Consider the following 23360-nt stretch of genomic DNA (forward strand, 5'->3'; position numbering starts at 1 on the left):
CCGAGGCGTCCGCGCCCGAGCGCCGCGCCCCCGAGGCAGCCAATCGCAAAGATGCGCTGGCGTCACGTGCGGGAGCGCCGCTCAGCGCCCACCCTTCAGCGCGCTGTGGAACGTCAGTGCGCGTAAGCACATGTTTTCGCGATGTTCAGAGTAACTTGTTTTCTCTGCACAGAAAGTAGTAATCTTTGGTTTAATCTTTCATATGAAGTCTTAGTGTCGCAGATCTCTAGAAACCGGCCCTGGTCTCTTCTTACACAAGCAACCTATCAAGAGCCTTCCTCGGGGTAAAGTCAGAAATCCCAGCGTGACTCGCAGCGAGCCTTTAGGGCTGCTGGGAGTTGTAGTCTGGTGGCCTTTGGAAGCGAAGCTGAACTTCGGAAACTCACTCCCAGGATGCACTGGACTTCTAAGCCCAAATTGTGCAAAAGGTCTGGTGGGTTCGCGTCTTGGTTGCCTGGTTACAGCGTCTCTTTTCTGGAAGCCGGTTCTCAGCGACTTCGGATGGGAGAGACTTTGGGTGAGAAGGCTACCAAAGGCTGGGGTCACGCTGGCCTTGGGTTTCTGGTTATCTGTGCCGCAGCAGAACCGTGTTTGTTCTTAACCACCCTGCGAGGGTTGCCTGATGTAGCAAATAAAAATACACAGATAAAGAGTAAAAAAAAAATCAAACTTTATAAAAATTTGAATTTCAGGTAAATTTTATTTTATTTTTTATTTTCTTTTTAACATTTATTTATTATTGAGAGACAGAGAGACACAGAGCATGAGTAGGGCAGGGGCAGAGAGAGAGGGAGACACAGAATCCGAAGCAGGCCCCAGGCTCCGAGCTGTCAGCACAGAGCCGGAAGCGGGGCTCAAACTCGCAAACCGGGAGATCATGACCTGAGCCGATGTCCGACGCCCAACAGACTGAGTCACCCAGGCGCCCCTCAGGTAAATTTTAAACAAGTATGTCCCACATACTGGGGACTTGACTAAAAAATTATTCGTTGTTTATCAGGAATTCAAACTTAACTGGCTATCTTGTATTTTATCTGGCAACCTTACACTCTGGAGGAAAAAAAAAATTGAGGTCTGAGGTACAATATCAACTCCCACTCAAACTGGTTTTACTGGCTATGGTGGTGCTTGGCCCGGAGGCTCATGAATCGGTGGAAATGGTCTGATGGCCATCTTCCCCTTCCATTTAGTGCCTGGAGTTCCCCCAGCTCCACCATGCATACACTTTCCAGAACAGTTGCCTTCCTTCCTGAGCACTATCTCTAGCGCCCCTTTTAAGCTTGTAGAAAACCTATTCATCCTCTGAAGATTTCAGCTCCTTTCTGATGCCCTCCCCAGGCCTACAGAGGGCACTCAGTCCTCCCTCTTTTGTGTTTGATAGTATTTTGGCCTTATGCTGGTCTGGTAGTTATCAGGTGATATTCAAGTTGTTTGCCTGACTGACAGCCCCCTTCCTCCTTCACCTGATCCTGGAAGGCGGGTGTTGTTTGGATCTCACACGGACTCGTTCTGAAAATGATTGCGTTTGCTTGTTAAATGTCTGCCTTCTTGGCCAGATAGTAAGCTGAGGCAAGGCTTGTTCCTAGTAATAGACAGTGACTATGTCTTAATTGTATTAATGGATTTCTTTATCCAATACCGGTGCAGTCCCAGTACGAACACTTATACCCAATAAAATGTATTGAAAATATTTTATGGAGTGTACCATATAAATATTACAGTGCAATGATATCGTTCAAAGAGCATTTTGGTTGTAGGATCTGAAGTGTTACTAATGAGTTAACTTTAATGAGCTAATGCTGTTTAACTCAAGTAGGAATAGATACCCTGCACTGGGTTGCTATTGAAGCATCAGAGAATAAAGACGATGATGAAAGTTCAAGGATGGTACAACATTGCTTTGGACTCCTGTTCATTTTTGCAATAGGTTTTAAGACAAAGGGAGTGGGTAGAGAAACTGGAAAGTATCAATGAGCGTTAAGCCCATGTGTTGAGCCCCTGGTTTGCCAATGCCATAGTTCTAATCACAATGCACATTCGAAATTCTAAGATCCTGATGCCATTATTCCTTCAAATGACTTGTGATCCTTTTCAAAACAGTGTTTTCTACCATTATCACCATTTACCGAGTTCCTACGCTGTAGAAGGCTTTGTGGAGAATACAAGGAACATTAAACATAGTCCCTATGTTTTAAAAGTTATTTTTTATCCTTTGTAGCTTTTACACACTTTTTGCCAATAGTGACAAGCAATCCACCTTTCTTGAAAGGTTCTTTGTGTTTTAAATACTGTAGCATAGGCTGACCTTTATAAATAGCTAATAAAGGCACACTGGTGCTGAGTCTCTGTTGGAGGGGGAGAGGGTTGAGAAAACTTGCAGGCTGTTCCAGTGAGCAGGTGTATGGGTTCTGGCAGTCTGAAAACATTGAAATTCATTCATCACATCCAGTCTCTGACCTAGGCACTGAGCATTAAAGGCAAATAAATCATAATTCTGCACATGGCTCACAATCTCATGTGGGTATGAGACTCCGTTTATAGCCAATGTAAATTTAAGGCAATCTTCTAAAAGTCAAAAGAAAGTTGTAGCATCAGGGCTAAGCTATAAATCTGAGAATAATTCTAATTATGGTATTCTGCCTAAATGTATGGAATCAAGATATACCTTTAGAGAATTTTCTTAGAAATTACTAAAGTTAAAGTAGAATACTTACATGCAGTGTATTCTGATTACACTTAGTAAAATATGAGGGCAATCAGTACCAGCTGTAGTATAAAATGATCTATAAATGGAGAAGGTATAAAATAAATGTGGGTATCGCCTTCCCTTGAAATCCAGCTCTTTGCAAGTTTCGGCTCAGGTCATGATCTCACGGTTTCATGAGTTCGAGCCCCGCATCGAGCTGTGCACTGACAGTGCGGAGCCTTCTTGGGATTCTCTCTCTCCCTCTCTCTCTGCCCCTCCCCTACTCACACTGTCTGCCTCTCTCTAAATAAATAAATAAACTTAAAATGCTCTGAGGGAAGTCCTGTTGGAAACTTTCCTCTTGATCGCCAATGGCTATGCTGCAAAGAAGCTCAGGCAAGATACTAAATGATGAAGGGCCACCTGAAGAGAGGCCCTGGAGAGTGAAATTTCGTCTTGGGCTTCCAGCGGCAGAGGAGTTCCCATTCACTGGTCACAAAATCAATGCAATACTGCTTCTTTATTTATTTATTAGAGTACTGTTTGTTAGGTACCTACTAAATGCAAGCCATTGTTTCACACTGAGGATTATGGGTGGATTAGACAAAGTCCAGCTCTTCATTGACCAAATGACCAAATCCATGAAGGTCACAATTTTCACCAAATTACTTTCCTTAAAAACCTTAAAAGAGGGGTCTCTGGCTGGCTCAGTCAGTAGGGAGTGTGACTCTTGATCTCGGAGTCATGAATTTGAGCCCCACATTGGGGGTAGAGTTCACTTAAAAAAAAAAAAAGCCTTACAATGGATGCTTTGCATCATCTCCTTTATCAAGCATCTCAGTATTTTAATCTCATCCAACTCTGACCATTATGCTGTCCAATCTGTTTCCAGTGCTAATGGGGCTCCCACCACTGCCTCCTTTAGTCACAGCTTTGTGATCTGTACTGCCATATTAATACATTCTCCAGCCTGGTGGCTTAGATAATCAGGGACAGCATGCATCACTGGCACTTGCTGTATTTGCTTTAATCTCTTGGGACTTCTCACATATTTTTGTTTTGCAACAAGTTGAGAATTTTCAGCCCACATTCCAAAGCTATTACTATGATAAATGCTTCTGTGCAGTGAACAGTACATTCTAATAAGGCCTTAAGCCAGCTATCCCACCTCCACACTGAGGGCCAGCTCCAGCCCAGGTCAGACACAGCCTCAGGGATCCAAGTGCAAACCTCTTGGTCCTTACGGAGGGTTAGAAGTACAAAGGCAGACGGCAAATGCGTTGTCCTAGCCCAGAACTGTCTATGATATCTCCATCTCAATGGCAGTTAGGAAGCCAGAGCCACTAAGCAAAACATGGTTTGATTTGGCTTTAGGGAAGATCCAGGAACCCAGTATAAGCTAAAAACTTTGCTCACCGTCTCACTTCTTTCAGGATGATCCCTTTAATTTGTAAATTACTTTGTATTTTTCAAATAGTTTTCACTTACGGTAATTCAAGTGAAGTTAGCAACTCTGAGAGCAAGGAGAGGAGATGGTCACCCACATTTGGCAGGTGGGGAAACTGAGGCTCCATGAGGCTGCTCAGCCTCATAATGAGATGAGCAAAGTGACTCCTTTGTGTGGTGTCCTTTGGGCTGTCCGCTACCCTTGTTCTCAAGGGAATTTGACCAAGAACTACAGAGGAGGACAACATGGCAGGAACTGAATGAAGGAGCAAAGCTCAGAGTTGAATGCTAATGCACTATGTGCAAGCCCTTTCAGAAGGCTGGGAATCAAACAGCGAAACCAGAAGAAAGAAGGCCCTTTGGCATCAAGGTCATAAAGCGGGGTAAGAGGAACAGTGACAGGAGAGGAATGACTGGGCCAATGCCAGTAAATGACAGCAGTGATAACGGCAGCACGATGGGGACTGGTCCCAGGCCAGGTCCAGATCAGCAGTGTCCCCAGGTCAGGGACTGAGAGCTAAAGCCAGGAAAGGAGCAGGGGCCCAGAGCCACAGGCCACAGAGGACTTGGGTGAAGGAGAGGAGAATTCAAGAACTGCTTAGGAACCAAGAGAGGAAGGACAGGGGCTTGGGTCAGGATCCAGCAATTCTACACGTGGCATCAGGAGAAACAAAACCATTTTGCTGTGTTTACCGCTACCTTCCTCCTTGTTATTGTATAGCTCCATGTGGTCTGGCCTGAGAAACTCGGGTCACACAAATTTGGTCAGGACAATTTCTAATGGTAAGGAGGTCACCGAAATGGAGAGGTACACACGAACACAACTATTTACAAAAGTCTTTAGTAAGTGTAATAGATCGTGTATCTATCTATTTCTGCAAGATGCTGGAGAGGGCATCCATTTCTAAGTTATTTGCTAAATAACTTAATTCTGTTCATTAACTTTGCAATTTGCTAAAAACGTAATACTCCTCATGCTGCTTTAATTCTATTAATGCTATATAATTCCCTCCATTTTATCAAACTTTCAGTAAAGTCTACACTATCAAAAGAGTATTTGTGGGAGTGTTTTAGAGAAAAAGCAAGGGAAAGGGCTTGTGCCCCCTTCCTGGGTGGCCGTGGGACCGAGAGAAGAACCCCTTGGCCAAGAGAAGTGGGATGTGCACGACCAGAGAAGGAGTGCACAGCTGGAGGTGGCCAGAAGACACAAGCTCTCAAAGATGTCAAGGGCTATCGATGGGCTCTCCTCCATCATGAGACACAGGTCAAGTTACTTTTACATTGAATCTCAAAGGAAAGACAGATTTCAAGCTGATTCTTGGGTTACATTTGCTTAACCTCCTTTAGAATCTTAAACTTTCTGAGAGTTACTCCCTGGGCCGCCCCAAAGTGCCACCAAGTTTTGTTGTGTCCATGTCCCTCCCCACACCGCCTTCTAAATTCCTTTGTCTCTTTGAAACATATTTTTGGGGTGCCTGGGTGATTCAGTTGGTTAAGCATCCAACTCTTGGTTTTGGCTCAGGTCATGATCTCACGGTTTGTGAGCTCGAGTCCCATGTCCGGCTCCACACTGACAGCGTGGAGCCTGCTTGGGATTCTGTCTCCCTCTTTCTTCCTCTCTCCCACTCATGCGCACGCTTTCTCTCAGTCTCGCCCTCCCTCTCTCCCTTTCTCTCAAAATAAACAAGTAAACCTAAAAAAATACATTAAAAAAACCCGTATTTTTTCCTTCAGCATAAAATTTAGAGCGGGACCATATTAAATAACACAAAATTCTATAGCTTGAATAATGGTGTTTATTTTCTTTAAATACACTTAAATATGAAACAACAGACAGTAGTTCAGTAAACTCGAAACTACAAGCTGGACAGTAATCAGAAAATCAGTGCTGATCCTACAAATCAAAATCTGCATAATAAAGAGTCAGAATAATTCACAAGAGAGTTTGCATTAGTGGAGGACTTGGAGACTATAAAATTGCCTCATCAGCATGGAGTAATCAATACGGCACCTGTGACTGTATGATGATCAAACCTTTCTCATTCACAAAAAAAACAAAAACAAAAAAACCCCAAAACCAAAAAACAAAACCAAAACAAAGGTTACACAGGTTCCCTCCTTTCCATTCCTTGCAGTGCAGGGATATCTTCAGGTGGAAGATCTCTGTCAGTGAACCAGGAAATCCCAGCTGGTGTGCAATGGAAGGGTGGTCTGGATACGCTGTGGTATCAGATAAAATAGAGGGGTTTTTTTTCCCCTACTACCTGGGGAAAAAAACCACAGTGACAGCAACTTGGCAAAGCAGCGTGCCATTTAAAATGTCAGGGATGGAGACCTTGGGAAAAAGCGGAGTCAAGGGTTTTCTTGACCGTGGAGCCCATGGGCAGCCCTTTTCTCCTTTGGAAAGCGGCAATGCTTTGCACATGCTGGTTTTCCATTTGCACATGTTCTGGTGTGAAAGGGACATCTGTCCTCACAGCTGTTGCAAAAGAAAATAAACATGAGAATTCAGAATCAAGGACTAAATCCAAAGGAATAACTCTGTTCTGATTTGATTAAGTTTTCAAAGTAAATTTTCCAGATATGTATGTAAAATGTCAATATAAAATCCTGAACGGGTATTCCGCACAGATACAAAATCTGTGAAAGCCCAGGCGGCAGCCTGTAAGTGTCCTTTATCGATGAATTTCTTGCTATATAAATCCAGCGCCATCCCCTTCCTCGATGAGAAAACAAAGCGACATATGTGGACATATATTGAGAGAATGAACCCAAGAGTCTGCGGATCTGAAATCTACCCCCCAAATAATTGTTCAAATCTCATCAATTAAGTCTTTGCTTAAGATCCATAAGCCAACAATAACAGGCAGGATTTTCTTGTTTTCACAAATCAATCATCACTCTATATACTCTCACTTATTCCTTAGTTGCCAAACCTCTGCTTTACTATCAAAAAAGGGGGGAGCTGAGAATTGGCAAAACATGCTTTTGGAAGGAATCTCACCAAATGGAAATGGCATTTACAGTAAATGTCAACGAATGAAATTAAGGTGAAAGTGAAACGCCTTTCACCTGCAGGTGTCTGGGTGAAATATCTTGTGCTTCTGGCAGCAGCTCTCCAGGCTTTCTCTGCACTCAATGCAACTGCAGTTTTCCGGGTGCTGGATGAGATCTCTGGGACACGGGGTTTTACACACACACTCACAACGATCTTCGTCAAACTTCATGTGTGGCCCACAGACAGCGAGTTCCTGGAGATGAGAGTGCTCTAAGTGGAAACAGAAAAGTGTTGGTTGAACGGCTGTAGCACGGATAATGTGGCGTCAACGTTGGTTGTATACTTCACGTTATTCTAAAATAACTTGGATTCTCCTAGTCTGCATTCCTGTAGATTTTTGCCCCTAACCTTTTCACAGGGTGAAGGAGATTCACCTCTGATTTCATGATACCAATACTGAATTCATGTGTTCTCTTAAATTTGGGATAAAGATGTTATTTTTTTAACAGATTTTTTTAAAGAGAACTTTAGGTTGGTGACTTCCTAGTTTTTAGATGAAGAGTAAAAGGAGAGAGGAACAGAAGTATCAGCAGTATAGAAATACAGAAATATACCTCAGGCCTTCCAGACTGGATAGAAACAGTGATGTATTTCCTCACCACAGATCACAGCGCTGTTATAAAAGATGCAACAGTGATGATAAACTTTGATTCCACAGAACGCGTTCAGCTGAGAGGAGGGTCTCAGAAGTTTTTGACACACTTAGTTGACAGCTATTTCTTCTAGAAAGCGTACACGACAATTGGATAACTACTACTCCGTGTGCAGTTCTGATCATCAAGTTGAAATTCAGTGCAGAAAATGGATGAGACAGAAACTTTGGAAGAACTTGACTATGACACTTTAGCATTCTTGAAGGTTTTGGAGGCAAGTACATGTCTAGTTTCTTCCCCAAACCTGCTTCTCTCCCAATTTGCCTCCTTTAGGGAATGGGGCCATCACTCCGGACTCACCTGCCATTTTGGGTCTTATCACTTTGTCCACCCAGTTCTGTCGCCCTAAGTTTGTTCTATCATTCCCATCATCACTGCCACCACCTCAATTCAGTCAGTGCCTTATACTTTTGTGTGTAGATGGCCATCACAGATCTTGCCGTCACACGTTTTATCCCTTCAATCCATTTTCCACAATATTATCAAATGCAAATCTAATCACGTCATTCTACAGCTTTAAGTTCCTTAAGAGGTTCCCCTCTCTTACAGTAAAAGAGTATTTTCCCACCAAGACGTATGAGACCCTCCATGAACTAGACCTTCTGAACTAGAACCTTCCAGACTCTTCTCTCTCCCTCTCCCACTCCCCCCTCTCATAAATATCTTATGTTCCACCCATACCAAATTATACTACCTTTTATTCCCCTGATATGCCAGGGTCTCTAAGCCCCATGCTTTTGGCCTTGCCCTTCTCCCTGCCAGTTATCTTTCCTCCCAGATATCTTTCCCAACTTCTACAATTTTAGCTAAGTGCCCTTACCCTGTGCATATTTTCATCCTGTCCTTTCTTGCATTGCTTACATGTGTCTATTTCCTCCACGAATTAAAAAATGCTGAAGGTTATGGGAACCAGATCTCATCATTCTGACATGAAATGAGCACTTGATAAACGCTGAGTGCATTTGGTATAATAAAAGGGTCCGAAACAGGCTGCTGTATGAAGACTCTGAAGGATCCCATCCATCGTTCCAAGACATTGGGTTAAACCGTATGTTTTTGTCAATATCTGACTACTGACAATATACCAAAATGGCAATCTCGTGTTGTCTAATCTTCTAGTTTTAACGGCTCTGTGATTGATATTTCATGATATTCCACCTGTGTGGAAAGGGTGTTGGAAGGCTAAATCTGGGGAGATTCTTGGAATTGCATAAAGAGGAAAAAAGTGAGCTTTGTAAGCCATATGCCAATAAGGCATATGCCACTTTCGGGCAAGAGGAGAATATATTATTCCCATTGGATATTCTTTCCTGATTTGTCAAAGACTAATTCACCATATAACTGTGGATTTATTTGTGGGTTTTCTATTCTGTTCCATTGATCTATGTGTCTATTTTTATGCCCGTACCGTACTGTTTTGATGACTACAGCTTTGTAATATAACTTGAAGCCCAGAATTGTCCACTGATTGATGAACAAAGAAGATGTGGTGTGTGTATGTGTGTGTGTGTATGTATATGTATATGTATATACATATACATACACACACATATGTATATATGTGTATATATATAAATATATATATATATATGTATACATACATACACACACATAGTGGAATATTATTCAGCCATAAAGAAGAATGAAACCTTGCCATTTGCCATGACAGGGATGGAGTTAGAGAGCATAATGCTAAGTGAAATAAGTCAGTCAGAGAAAGACAAATACCATATGATTTCACTCATAGGTAGAATTTAAGAAACAAAACAAGCAAAGGGAAACAAAGAGGGAGAGAGACATACCAAGAAATAGACTCTTACCTATAGAGAACAAACTGATCGTTACTGGAGGCGAAGGAGGGTGGTGGGTTAAATAGGTGATGGGGATGAAGGAGTGTACGTGTTGTAATGAGCACCAGGTGATGTATGGAATTGTTGAATCACTATATGGTGCACCTGAAACTTCTATAACAGTGTATGTTAACCATATTGAAATTAAACTAAAAACTAAAAACAAAACAAAATGAATACATTGCTGAAGAATAGTCAAGTAGCTCTTAAAAGACTTGCATGAATCACTAGGTGGCGGTAGAGATTCAATGAGGCCACTTCAGGTAGAACCAATGCCCTTCTTAGGTGGTTTAAGGAAACACAGTCCACTGGGTGTTTGATGCTGAACTTCACCAAGGTAGTTGGCAGAGGCCGGCCTCAATCCTTATAGCCATTAATTAAAAGTAACAGAGACTGGGGCGCCTTGCTGGCTCAGGTAGGTAGAGCATACGACTCTTGATCTCAGGGTCATGAGTTCGAGCCCCACTTTGGTGTAGAGATTAGTTTAAAAAAAAAAGAAAAAAAAAAAAAGAAAAGTAACAGAGACCGGGTGTAGGAGACCTGAGCAAAGCAGCAACTAGCTAAGGGTGATACCCTGACGTATGCTATACTGATTTCAGTCTTAGGGAGGGTGACGGTGGGATACCATGAGCTCTGCTCTCAGCCTTGCTTCATTCATCCAGCAGTAAGCTCATGGGGTTTTTTCCCCCAATTCTTGAAGTTGTGGCTGTCTTGAGGAATTTAAAATATAGAATCAGGATCCTCAATTTTTCTTTTTTTTTTCTTCTTCAGTATTGTTTGTTTGCACAGTTTAAAGCAATGATCTGAATCCAACGAGATGAAATTAGATTGGTCTTGGATTCACTACCCCAAATGTGCTCACTCAAGGAAGAGCTGTCATTGTAGAAAAGGCAGTTGGCTTAACAGCGGCATGTGTGAAAAAGGTGCGTAGGGAACAGTACGCTCAGTATATGTCCTCAGTTTGATGGGGCCACTGGAGAAGTGACCGTGATCTAGCTACCCCATGCCTCTCACTTCCATCACTGCTGCAACGTCCCCCGAGGTCCCCTGCCTCCTTTCCTGCCCTGGACCAACACCTCCTCCTCTACCCTGTCACTGGTGGATTGTGTTAAAATTCTAATTGGTGCTGTCACTGTCCTGCTTGAACCAGCTGAGTGGTTTCCCTTTGCCCTTAGCATCATGTCCAGTGTCTGGGACCAGCTGCCCAAGGTCCCCTGTGAACCTCTCCAGCTTCCTTTCTCACATGTACCCGACCCCTTCCCATTATGTTCCCACCATGCTGAACTTTCTCTAGTACCCTGGCATGCTACCTTATCTCACTTTCAGTCCTCAGCACTCGGGTTTACCCTGCTCAGAGCACTTCTCTCCTTCCTCCCACTCTTCACACCCTCCGTGCACATGTGCACCAGCTGTGGTATCCCCAGGATATCCCATTAATAAATTTTATATGGATTGCATGTTAAAATGGTACTATTGTGATATGTTGGATTAAATGAAATATATAAAAATTAATTGTACTTGTTTCTTTTGACTTTTTAAAAAAATTTTTAAATGTTTATTACTTTTTGAGAGAGAGAGAGAGAGAGAGAGAGAGAGAGAGAGAAAGAGAGAGAGAGAGAGAGAGAGAGAGGAGGGGCAGAGAGAGAGGGAGACACAGAATCCGAAGCAGGCTCCAGGCTCTGAGCTGTTAGCACAGAGCCCGATGCAGGGCTTGAACCCACAAACTGTGAGATCATGACCTGAGCTGAAGTCGGACACAACCGACTGAGCCACCCAGGCGCCCCTCTTTTGACCTTCTTAATGTGAGTACTACAAAATGTAAGTTACATATGACTCTCACTATAATCCCATTGAACAGTCCTGTTCTGGAGAGAGAGATTTAAGGTTCAGTATAATTTACTAACAACAAGAGTGTGCCCAGGTCTTGAATGCTATTTACATCCTAACCACCGGGTATTCAGACATCCTCTGCTAGAATAGACATCAATCATGGGGAAAACCTGCCACCCACAGAGGCAGCCCTGTTTTCTAGGACAGTACTCCATAGAGTTTAGTCCTTACAAAGTCTTGCTTGTAGATCAGAGTTTAAAACAAGCAAGGTTCAAAGTGCATGACTCCTTGTGATCTTTTTCAGTGGAATAGTGTCATGTTCTCTGGGAAATAAATTTTAACAGTGCATTCATTTTTAGCCAAATGATCATCACCCAAAATCACAGCATTATGAGTTCTGAGCAGCGACGACAACATTCGGCTCCCCACTCCTCTTAGCCCAATAGCTAGCCATGGTTTGCTTTTACCTTGCCCTAGTTCCAGAAAAAGTTTTCTCCTATGTCCCATTTTTTTCTCAAATAATTGGCATGTCTTCATATGGCACAGTTGAAAGAAACCAACCAGTCTAAACTTACTTTCTGTTCCTGTGAGACTTCCATACAAATAAGTTAGTAAAATGTGGTCAGCTAGTGTTTAGCTCTAAAGTGGTTTGCATGAAAGGCTACCACTGCCTTTCAAATCCAATGTCGTTGGATGCTCTAATCACTGGGCTTTTCTTTAAGATTAAAAAGCAGAGCTATGCATTGGTAGACTTACTATATAAGGAGAGCTCACAGGGCTCTGCTTCTTTCGCTCTTAGCTGTGCGATCTGGAGAAAATAACTAGACTTCTTGGTGTGTTCCCATTGTGATTGTTAAAAAAAGGGATAATAATAGTACATTAGAGGTTTGCTTTGGGGATTGAATGAGTTAATAGGTACATATAAAAGGCTTACAACATTGCCTAGTCATAGTAAGCACTCAGTATCTATTGAGTTAATTGCAGTTGTTATTTTTATGATTACTACTAGTATTTCCTTACTGTTATCATTACCTTCCATTCCAACGAGTGGATTCTCCTCCCGTAAAACACATTTACATTTGTTGCTGTCCCATAGCATGTCAATAGGACAGAGTTTCTTGGAATGGGAACAGCTAGGAGAAGAGAACGAGAAACCAGATTTAAAAGCTTTCAAGGGCAATCATACCTTTGGAACATCTTCTTTAATGCTGAATAAATTTCTGAGTGGAGGAGCGTTACGACTTTTAAGGAGCTTAATTCATATTTATGAACTGCATGGTATTAGGTAGTAATTCTGTAATCACAAATGTTCTATTTGGAAATGAAACTGTAATTTTGGACAGTTAGCATCTTTTTAAGAAGATTGCTGTTAAAACTGTGCAAATTAGCTGTCAACAGAGCCTATTTAGCAAAAGTAAACATTGTCCTAACAGAGCCTTTAAAATGGAGAGAACACTGGCCGGGCGGCAGGAACAAGCTGAAGATACACGTTCCTTTTATAGGAGCCTCTGTCCCCGTGAGAGAGGTACAGGTGTCTTCTTGGCTCGGTAATGACGAACATAAGCACCAGCTCACTCCACTTGCCAGTCACCCAATACATTTACTGCTTGCTTTTGCGAGATCTAAGTCTCTCACTCAGTTAATGTTTTCATTCAGTGTTTGTAATTTGCCCTTGTGTTTCTCTATATGAAAATCTTTTTCCCAAATCAATGATTCGTACCTTTGATTTCAGGACACTTCAGGGTGTCATGATTTGTCTCACAAAGAACCACAGAATGCTCTGAAGAAATGTCAAAGTCAAATTAATTTTAAGCCATTTTAATTTAAAATAAGAATTTTCCATTTGGTAATCTTAAGAGGAAGTTCAGAAAAATCACCAAACTCAGATGCGGATAGTTTTGCCGCTCCCCGGGGGACTTGGGGAACCGTTTTCCCTCCCCAATTTGGGGGCTTGGAAGTATAAAGAGCCAGAAATGAGTTTCATGTAACGCTTGTTCTGGACGAAGGGAACGTGTGCCAAATTGGAGACTGGTGTAGAGTGTTACGGCTGCACCGGACTATGCACATTAAGAACAAAGGTGTCTACAAGTAGACGTGGTGAGTTCCTAGCCACCAAGTTATTGGTCCCTCTACAATATACATCTGACACCTAATAAAAAACATTATTTGCCAAACAGTTATTACCAGTAGATCTGGATTAGAAGCTTAAGGATGATGAACTTGAAAGCGATGACTGTATAATTAATGAAGTATTCTCCACACACAGCTTTAGCAAAGGCAAGAACAAGCGTAACTGAATACAAGAAATGCTTACTGATCTTCTTCAGGGACCTGGATGGATCTTCTGATAATGGAGTATGGATGGCGGGGAGCCGTTGGCAGACATTTACAACCTGTATGGTTGGCAACTTTAACAGGCACTAATTCAGGTACTGAAGTCAAAGGCACTGATATCTGAAAGAGCTAGAGGAGAGAAAGAGAACCGTAACACATACATATTTTTAGATGATAATAATCTCTACAGTCTGCACTTTTGCCTTTGTCCTTATGGCACTCACTTTAGGAAAGCCGTCCATTAAGAAAAGAACTAATGAGGGGTGCCTAACTGGCCCAGTCGGTTGAGTGTCTGACTTCGGCTCAGGTTATGGTCTTGCGGTTCGTGGGTTCGAGCCCTGCGTCGGGCCCTTTGCTGACAGCTCAGAGCCTGGAGCCTGCTTTGGATTCTGTGTTTCCCTCCCTCTCTGCCCCTCCCCCATTCACACTCCGTCTTTCTCTCTCAAAAAGAAATAAACATTTAAAAAAATTGTTTTAAAAGAATCGAACTAATGAGGATAAAGGCTGGCATGATGGAAAAGATACTGGCCTGGGAGTCAGGAGACTGGGGGCTTATGCAACTTTACCAAATATTTAAGACCAAATCTCTTAACACTTAGTGTCACTGGTATCCCTGAAAATGGCACTGTTGGGCCTTCCTCCTGTTTTCATTTGAGTGTAAATTATAAGGACTAAGTGAAATTCTAGCTATGAAGTTTCTTTGAGACCGTGGCAAACAGATTATTGTTTGAGACTATTTACTTATCCCTTCTCATACCATCTCCATTGAAGGAATATAGTTTCCTGTTCCTTGACTTTGGACTTGGCCATGTGACTTGCTTTGGCAAACAGGATGTTAGCAGACATGACACAACGGCAAACTTGAACTGTGTGTGCTTTGTGGGCTTGTTTTCTCCTGCGTACACCGTAGCCATGAGAAGAGCATGATCTGGCAGGCGTGCTGGGCCAAGGGACGAGAGACCCGGGGGACAGACCTCCACTCAATCTGTAGCTTGGAGTCAAGCCCAACTGAGCCCACTCTAAACCAACTGAATCTTACATACATGGGTAAGAATTTAGGGTGTTTATTATGCAGCACTACACAGTAGTAACTGACTGATACAAGATCATCGCACCCAACCAAATAATTATAGGTAACATGAATATCATTCCGTTTCTAAATTAAAAAAAATTTTTTTTTAATGTTTATTTATTTTTTAGAGAGACAGAGCATGAGCAGGGAAGGGGCAGAGAGAGGGAGACAGAATCTGAAGCAGGCTCCAGGCTCTGAGCCATCAGCACAGAGCCCGATACGGGGCTCGAACCCACGAACCGTGAGATCATGACCTGAGCCGAAGTCAGATGCCTAACCGACTGAGCCACCCAGGAGTTCCTCATTCTGCTTCTATATGCCCTGTTTTGTGTTAATTCATTTATCCCTTATAACGACATTACATGGTAGGTTTTTATTTATCCACCACCAACTCTACAGGTGAAGAAACAGATGTACAGAGAGGTTCTATAACTTGCCTAAGGCCACACAACTTGATTGGAAGAGTGAGGATTTGAACCCAGGCAATCTGCTCTAGAGCCAGAGGTGATACTCTTAAGAATATGCCTTATTAACTTTTTGGAACAAAATTTCTGTGAAGCAAAATTTCAGAAGAAGCAAGGTGGGATCTTGACAAGTAGAATTCAGAGACATGACAATTACTTTGTTTCTAGAGTGGCTCTATGGTGTATGGACAAAATTGAACTTGACTTTAGTGTTCTGTTTATTCAATCCCCATTCCAAGTAGTCTTTACTACACACAGCATTCATTTATTCACTTTGTTTCTAAGATGTAGGTCATCAAATAGTCCATAACTTTGGGGTGAGAGGTAGTTTTTTTTAAACCACTGTGCAAATGTTCAAGAATGCATATTTGGCAAGAAAAACTCCTGTACACTTACCCTTAAGTACATTCTTTAAAACTAATCATTTGTTGAGTACAGCAGTCAAAATAAAGTACTCAACTCTCTATTAAGTGGAAACAATCCATTAAAGTTGTGTTTATTCTGACCTTTTGATATGTAATAGAAGTTCTATGAGTCTAACTAAGAGAAAGTTTTTAGAGTGCTTACTCTGCATAAACTTCAACTTCTTGCGAAATTTTTCAGGAATTTTTTAGGGAATAATGTGGTCATTTCCCACTACCTCCCGCCGATTGTCAAATAGTAAAAGGTCAGAGTTTTTACAAGTTCCAAGATTCTCTAAAAGAATTTAGAGAAAGAAACTCTACAGCTTGTGGGCAATTTTAGGGGGTAGGGGAAACAAAATGAAGCATAAATTAACTTATTACCAAACAAATCGGCATTCCATTCTTTCCATCCAATTAAGAACATTACCCACCGTGGATATTTTCATGTACATACGTAATTTTATTGTACTACCTCTGTACACAATCATGAGCAAAATGTACACATTTTGCATAGGCAAATGTGACAAATAAATATATCAACACGTGCGAGGAATCTGCAACGGAGAACCAAAAGGAATGTAGTCGGACTGACAGCCTTTTAACATGTTTTCCTAAGTTTGGTATTACTGCTCTTCGATGCCACATCTATTACATTTCACAACAATATAGTAGCAGTGATAGAAAGAAAAACTTATCTACGGGGCGAAAGAGATTTTACAAGATGGAGAGGGAAGAATTATTTCTTTCATGGGGACGAGAGAATTCTTCTCAAAGATCTTTTGTGCCAGATACGCTCCATTTGCCCCTCCCGAGATGCCATCCTCTCTCCTTCCCCACTGGGCTCGGTGTCTCGAGACGCTGGCCTCCACGGCTGCATCTGCCCCCGACTTTTTGCCCCCACCCCTCCAACCGGACCCGCAGCCCTCTTCTCCCCGTTCTCTCTGGGTTCCTGAAACGGCTCGAGCCCCTAGCCTCTTCAGTCCAAGGGTGAGAACAGCTCCCCATTTTTGCCACCTCAGGGCATCTCTCCAGCTCTTCCTCCTTCCCACAGCCCCACCCGTCCAATTCTTCTCAGTCACTCCACTCGCACAGCACAGAACCCAACGAATCCACAAGACAGTGCCGATTCTCGACATCAGAGCATCAGAGAGGCTAGAACGACATCACGCGCTACACGGTGAGGTTTGTATTTAGCCACCCCCCACTCTACAGGGGAGGAAGCAGATGTACAGACAGGTTCTGTATCTTGCCTAAGGCCACACAACTATTGAGTGGAAGAGTGGGGATTTGAACCCAGGCAATCTGCTCTAAAGCCAGAGGGACTTCAGGCTCTGGAGTCCCACAGACCGGGATCTGAATCCCAGCTTGGCCACGGCTCAGCTCTCTGAGCCTCAGTCTCCTCATCTATAATAAGATACCCTCTTGATTTGTTTCAGGGATGAAATGAGACGGTGCCCATTGACATTGGGCTCAGCGGCACGCCTGTCCCCCAGGGCTTCGGAGGGGGCCGCGGGCGGATGTCCCCTTACCTGTTTGGAAATGTAGGAGGTGCTCGTGTTCATGCAGACGCGGCTCTCCTCGTTGCAGCAGCCCCCACACCGGAACACGTTCACACAGGGGGGCTTGAAGAACGTGTCGGTGCTCCTCCCCAGCTCGCTGGCCACCTCCACGCACGTCTCTCTGGGGCTGCACTGGGTTCTCTGCCATTCCTCGTCGATAACTGCGGAGAGGAAGCCGTTGGGGCCGGCAGGCCAGCGCGGGCCAGGGTGCCACCGAGCACAGTCATTTTCAAGTCTGCGCTTTGGGGGGGGGGGGGTGGCGGCCCTCTAACCAAAGACGGTTTTCGGAAAAATTAAAACCACAATCTGGGTCCCTTCCCACTGATCGAATACCTTCTTTGGCAAAGAGCACCATGTCTGGTATTGGAACTCCCCGGGTACCCCTGGGAGACCTGGCTAATAAGGAAGCAAATGGAAGCACGTGAAGAAATAACCTGTAAGTGTTATTTGTTAAGCAATTTCGGGACACAGCTGGACAGCATTTCTTCCACTTGAAGTCAGGTGCGGGTGGGTCCTAGCGCCATCAGGAGATGCGTGTCTGTTGGCTGCTAAAGTAGCTGTAGGAGGATTCAAACCCCACAAACCACATGAATGGAAATTTAAGTGGGACTGATCTTTCCTCAAGCGAGGGTTTCGTTCATTTGCGAGTGCCCCATGCCGGTGTTTATGTAAAATAATGAAATGAGCCAGGTCATTTTGAAATTAGCCAGGTCATCTTCTGGCCATTCTAGCTAATTTGAAGGAAACCAGAAAAAGACATAAGCCTCTGGGAATAAAAAGATTACATACTTCCCTGTAAAACAGTACTTGCTTTTTCTCTCCTAGTTTATTTTTAAAAATTAGACTCTTCTGCACAGCAAAGGAAATAACCAACAAAACTAAAAGGCAACCAACGGAATGGGAAAAGATATTTGCAAATGACATATCGGACAAAGGGCTAGTATCCAAAATCTAGAAAGAGCTCACCAAACTCCACACCCGAAAAACAAATAACCCAGTGAAGAAATGGGCAGAAAACGTGAATAGACACTTCTCTAAAGAAGACATCCGGATGGCCAACAAGCACATGAAAAGATGCTCAACGTTGCTCCTCATCAGGGAAATACAAATCAAAACCACACTCAGATATCACCTCACACCAGTCAGAGTGGCCAAAATGAACAAATCAGGAGACTATAGATGCTGGAGAGGATGTGGAGAAACGGGAACCCTCTTGCACTGTTGGTGGGAATGCAAACTGGTGCAGCCACTCTGGAAAACAGTGTGGAGGTTCCTCAGAAAATTAAAAATAGACCTACCCTATGACCCAGCAATAGCACTGCTAGGAATTTACCCAAGGGATACAGGAGTACTGATGCATAGGGCCACTTGTACCCCAATGTTTATAGCAGCACTCTCAACAATAGCCAAATTATGGAAAGAGCTGAAATGTCCATCAACTGATGAATGGATAAAGAAATTGTGGTGTATATACACAATGGAATACTACTTGGCAATGAGAAAGAATGAAATATGGCCCTTTGTAGCAACACGGATGGAACTGGAGAGTGTGATGCTAAGTGAAATAAGCCATACAGAGAAAGACAGATACCATATGTTTTCACTCTTATGTGGATCCTGAGAAACTTAACAGAAACCCATGGCGGAGGGGAAGGAAAAAAAAAAGAGGTTAGAGTGGAAGACAGCCAAAGCATAAGAGACTTTTAAAAAACTGAGAACAAACTGAGGGTTGATGGGGGGTGGGAGGGAGGGGAGGGTGGGTGAGGGGTATTGAGGAGGGCACCTTTTGGGATGAGCACTGGGTGTTGTATGGAAACCAATTTGACAATGAACTTCATGCATTGAAAGAAAATAAAAGGCAAAATTAAAAAAAAAAATAGACTCTGACACTTTGATACTTACACTTGTACAGCCTTTCCATGGGTGTTTTGGGGAAATGACTCAATTTTAGGATAAAGACAACTTTAAAGACTTTCCTTGAGCTTGCCATACAACTGTAGAGTTTAGTATGTGTTGGAGGTGGTGGTGAACACCCTCCTGTGGTAGGAAGCTTCTAAAACAACCCCCGGTGAGGCCCACCTCCTGATGTTCACGCCCTTTTACAATCCCCTCCTCTGTGGGGGCTGGGCCCAGGGACTTGATTCTTATGAAGAGAATACAGCAAAAGTGATGGGAATCTCACTGCCATGATTAGGTTTAAAAAGACTGTGACTTCTGTCTTGCAAGCAGTCTCTGGCTCTTGCTGGCACCCTCTCTCTTTTGCCTTTTCAACTTGTAGGCTCTGATGAAGCAAACCACCATGTTGGAAAGGTCCACATGGCAAGGAACTGAGGGCAGACTCTGGCCAACAGCCAGTGAGGAGCAGGGACCCTCAGTTCAGCAGTTTGTGAGGAACTGAGTCCTACCAACAATCTCTGAGTGAACTTGGAAGCACATCCTGCCCCAATTAAACCTTGAGATGCTGCCCACAGCCCAAGATGACACCTAGACTGCAGCCTCTGGAGAGATCCTGAAGGAGAGACACCCAGCTAGGCCATGTCTATATTTCTGATCCACAGAAACTGTGAGATAAAATATGTTTAAGCAGCTAAGTTTGGGGGCAATGTGTTACACAGCAATAGATAAACTCTCCTCCCTTTTTACCCCATCTTCCAAAGTTTATGTGGGTCTTTCTCCACGTCATTCTGGATTCCCATAGATGCGAACATGTTTCTGCCAGAAGGGACAAACAACTGCTCGAAGTGTACAGATATAACATTATTGTTGGAGATCTGACCCTAGTCTCTGAATTATTCCTTCAAAACACCTTTTCCATATCTTTATTCCTCCCCCCTCCCCTTAATCTTAATATTCCTCATACGTGGCTTCTTCAGTCAGTCACAAAAACAAGATGTTTGGCCACCTGAGAAACCTTGCATATGCTATGCAATCTGCCTTAACTTTGTTTTTTCATAATAAAATCTTTCAACCCAAGACCCTTTTAATTTCTGATTATGAATGTTTATATAAAGAGCCTAAAGGCTATAACCATGAGAGAGAAATTACCAAATTTGGTCTTAATATGAGTATTGTTTAAGTCACTATTATTAATCATGAGTCCTGGGAAAAGCAAGTAGTTGACTTACAAGAATATGCTTTGTTTAAAATTCTACTTAAATGTTGCTTTCCATCTGCTTTTTGTAAGACTAAGTTTTGAAAGTTGGAGTGGTACGAGATTTTAATCAAAATTGTGTGGAACTATGAGTAATGCCACTGCTTAAAAGCTTCATAAGTTTACTATTCTTTCCTAGCAAAGTCCTGCCAAGCAGGACTGCTGTGCCTCAGGGAATGACCCCCAAATCTGTGAGGAAGAGTTGATAACAAATGAGAAGTGGTGTAACACCTCAATTTGATCATTTACTGCTTCTAACTGAGCAAACAACTTCTGATGATTCCCATATAAGAGACATTTTAGAGTTGGCAAATTCCATATTTTTATGTTTTTTAAAATACAGTTGTTTTGTGTTTGTTTTTGTTTTTGTTTTGTTTTGTTTTGTTTTATGGTTTCCGCCTCAGAAAACGTCAAGACGACTGGGTGGCTCAGTCGGTTAAGGGTCCAACTTCGGCTCCGGTCATGGTGATCTCACGGTTTGTGAGTTCAAGCCCCGCCCGCGTTGGGCTCTCTGCTATCAGCACAGAGCCCTCTTCAGATCCTCTGTTCCCTCCCCCCCATCTCTCTGTTCCTCCCTTGCTTGCACTCTCTGAAAAATAAATAAAAACATTATTAAAAAAAAACTGTCAATGTAACTGACTTTTTTTTTTTTTATCACCTAGTCTTGGTTGTATGGTAAATGCTTGTCTCCCTCCACTTTCACGGAGTATCTCCAGGTTCACCCCAGGCCTTCAGACAGGTAATCTGGCTAAGGCCTTGGATCTTCAGGTGAGGTCGGATCCCTCTGTTTCCATGAAGTCCATGCTAATTGGCCACATAGAAACAAGTAGAGCTTCAAACCTCTGGCTTAAGTGGGTTCTAGGCCAGGGTTCCAACTGTCTCAACTCAGACACACGGTCATACACAAGAGCACAAAGAACCCTCTTCGCACCCGTGCCCCCAGTGCTGCCAAGAGATTTATCCCCCGACACACGGCCTTCCCCACAGCTGACAACAGTGGCCTGTGCCACCTCATCGTCTTTTTACATATGGAAACAAAGAAAGATAATTCTAGAAAAAGAGAAAAGAATAATTTTGGCCTGGTGGTTAATTTGAATTCTGTGATAGATGTAACCCATCACTAGGTAATCCTAGGTTCATCAAATCTAAAATGCTAGATCAACAATGCCCCAGTGGCTTCTTGTGTTGTTTTGCTACGTTATCCAAAAAGTCCAATGCCTAACCAGAGGCCCGGTGACAGTGTTTGGCAAGCTTCATTCATTATGGCACAGTACCTATACAGACAATGGTTTTCTTAAAAAGAACCTTCATATCTTACTAGGGAACAATCACCCCCTTTATTTCAAATTAGGTTAGTTCCTAGTCTGGAGTTTGGATTCTTTTGTTGAGAGGATTCTCCACCTCTGTCATCTAGTAATACTGATATGCATTATGACAACTCAGCTTCCAACTTGTACTTTTCATGTTTGCTAAAAAAAAAAAAAAAAAAAAAATTCCCAGAATTTTGAAGACATAAAAGAAGTGAAACCTAATTTCCTCATCTTTAGTCAATGCAGATGTGATTTTTTCTCTATGAAGAATGGTCTTTCTAGGTTTGTTTTGCCCTGGCATCTCTGAGTTAAAATATAGTTGCGAATTTTAAAGTGTTCTCTTGCATCGGTTTTCGATCTCAAAATCATGTTGCATATATTTCTCTGCAGAATCAACGTAGGAAACAAGGGTTCTCTGCTAACGCCGAGGCTATGAAATCAGGCACCCCGTTTCTTCTCCCGGACCCGCGCCGGCCCTCCTCAGACCCTTGGAAGAAGCTGGTGCACGTGTTAGTATCTGACACACTGCAGAACTGGCTTCTGGCCACACGTGCGTACGCGCGCGCGCCTACCTTTTAGGGTTTCAAGGTCGTAGAAAGTGGCCGCAAACCTGGTGGCCCGATGGGAAGCCGAGCGGGAGTCTGTGCCGGTCAAACTCGGGAGCTTCAGTCGGCATCTCCACAGCTTCCAGTCCTCGAAGTGTGTGATTCGCAGCAGCTCCTCCAAACCGGAGGCTGCCCTGATCTGCTGTTCAGACCGTTCTAAGGTTGACCGAGACGCCCGCTGTCAACAGACAAAAATACTGGTTTCAAAGCCAGTTACTAAAGTTTTAGTGTGTTCTGACGGCCCACATTGCCGACCCTTAAAGATGTAAATGGAGCTGAAAAGAAATTAGAGAGATCGTTCAAATGTACACCGGTACCTAGGAAAACTACTAGCGAGTATTTTTGATTCACATGCTGCTCATTGATGATTGAATCAAAAAAAATGATTCCCCTGGTTTCTCGGGACATTTAAAAACAGTACCATAGTGGCCGGAATGGTGGACTTCGAAATGCTATATCCCAGAACCTGGGAGCGTGACTTTACTGGGGCCAAGGATCTTTGCAGAGGTTAATTACTGATCATGAGATGAGATCATCCTGGATTATCCAGGTGGACCCAAATACAAAGACAAGCGTTCTCTTAAGAGCGAGGGAAAGACATGGACACAGATGAGGTTTTGTGAAGGCGGAGGCAAAAGTTAAAGTAATGCAGCCACAAACCAGGAATGGCCTGGGGCCGCCAAGAGCTGGACGAGGCAAGGAAAGATTCTCTCCGAGAGTCTTTGGAAGGAGCACAGCCCCGCTTACACCTTCATTTCACGTTTCTGGATTCCAGAACGCTGAGAGAATAGAGTTCTATTGTTTTAAGCCACCAATTTTGCAGTAGTTTGGTACAACAGCCACCGGAAACTAGTAAGGATTTTAAAATCACACTGTTTTTGTGACAGGAGCCGATGACCATTGCTTTCATCTCTGTTATCTGAGAAGCTGGCCCACAA

At 43.1% G+C, this 23360-nt stretch overlaps 1 protein-coding gene across 2 annotated transcripts in view; it reads right to left on the reverse strand.

Annotated features, from left to right (window-relative positions):
• Positions 1–5910: 5910 nt before the first annotated feature.
• VEGFD (vascular endothelial growth factor D) overlaps positions 5911–23360 on the reverse strand; it is a 35638-nt gene continuing 18188 nt past the window's right edge. For both annotated transcript variants that reach the window (XM_043570672.1, XM_043570671.1), the window contains 6 exons: positions 22390–22600; positions 17327–17517; positions 13838–13986; positions 12556–12656; positions 7205–7400; positions 5911–6611 (listed from right to left, as the gene is read on the reverse strand). In XM_043570672.1, the coding sequence (XP_043426607.1) occupies positions 6485–6611; positions 7205–7400; positions 12556–12656; positions 13838–13986; positions 17327–17517; positions 22390–22600 (975 nt within the window). In that variant the 3' untranslated portion in view covers positions 5911–6484. The remainder of the gene's footprint in view (positions 6612–7204; positions 7401–12555; positions 12657–13837; positions 13987–17326; positions 17518–22389; positions 22601–23360) is intronic.

Source organism: Prionailurus bengalensis, chromosome X (assembly GCF_016509475.1).
Source record: "Prionailurus bengalensis isolate Pbe53 chromosome X, Fcat_Pben_1.1_paternal_pri, whole genome shotgun sequence".
NCBI classification, from domain to species: Eukaryota; Metazoa; Chordata; class Mammalia; order Carnivora; family Felidae; genus Prionailurus; species Prionailurus bengalensis.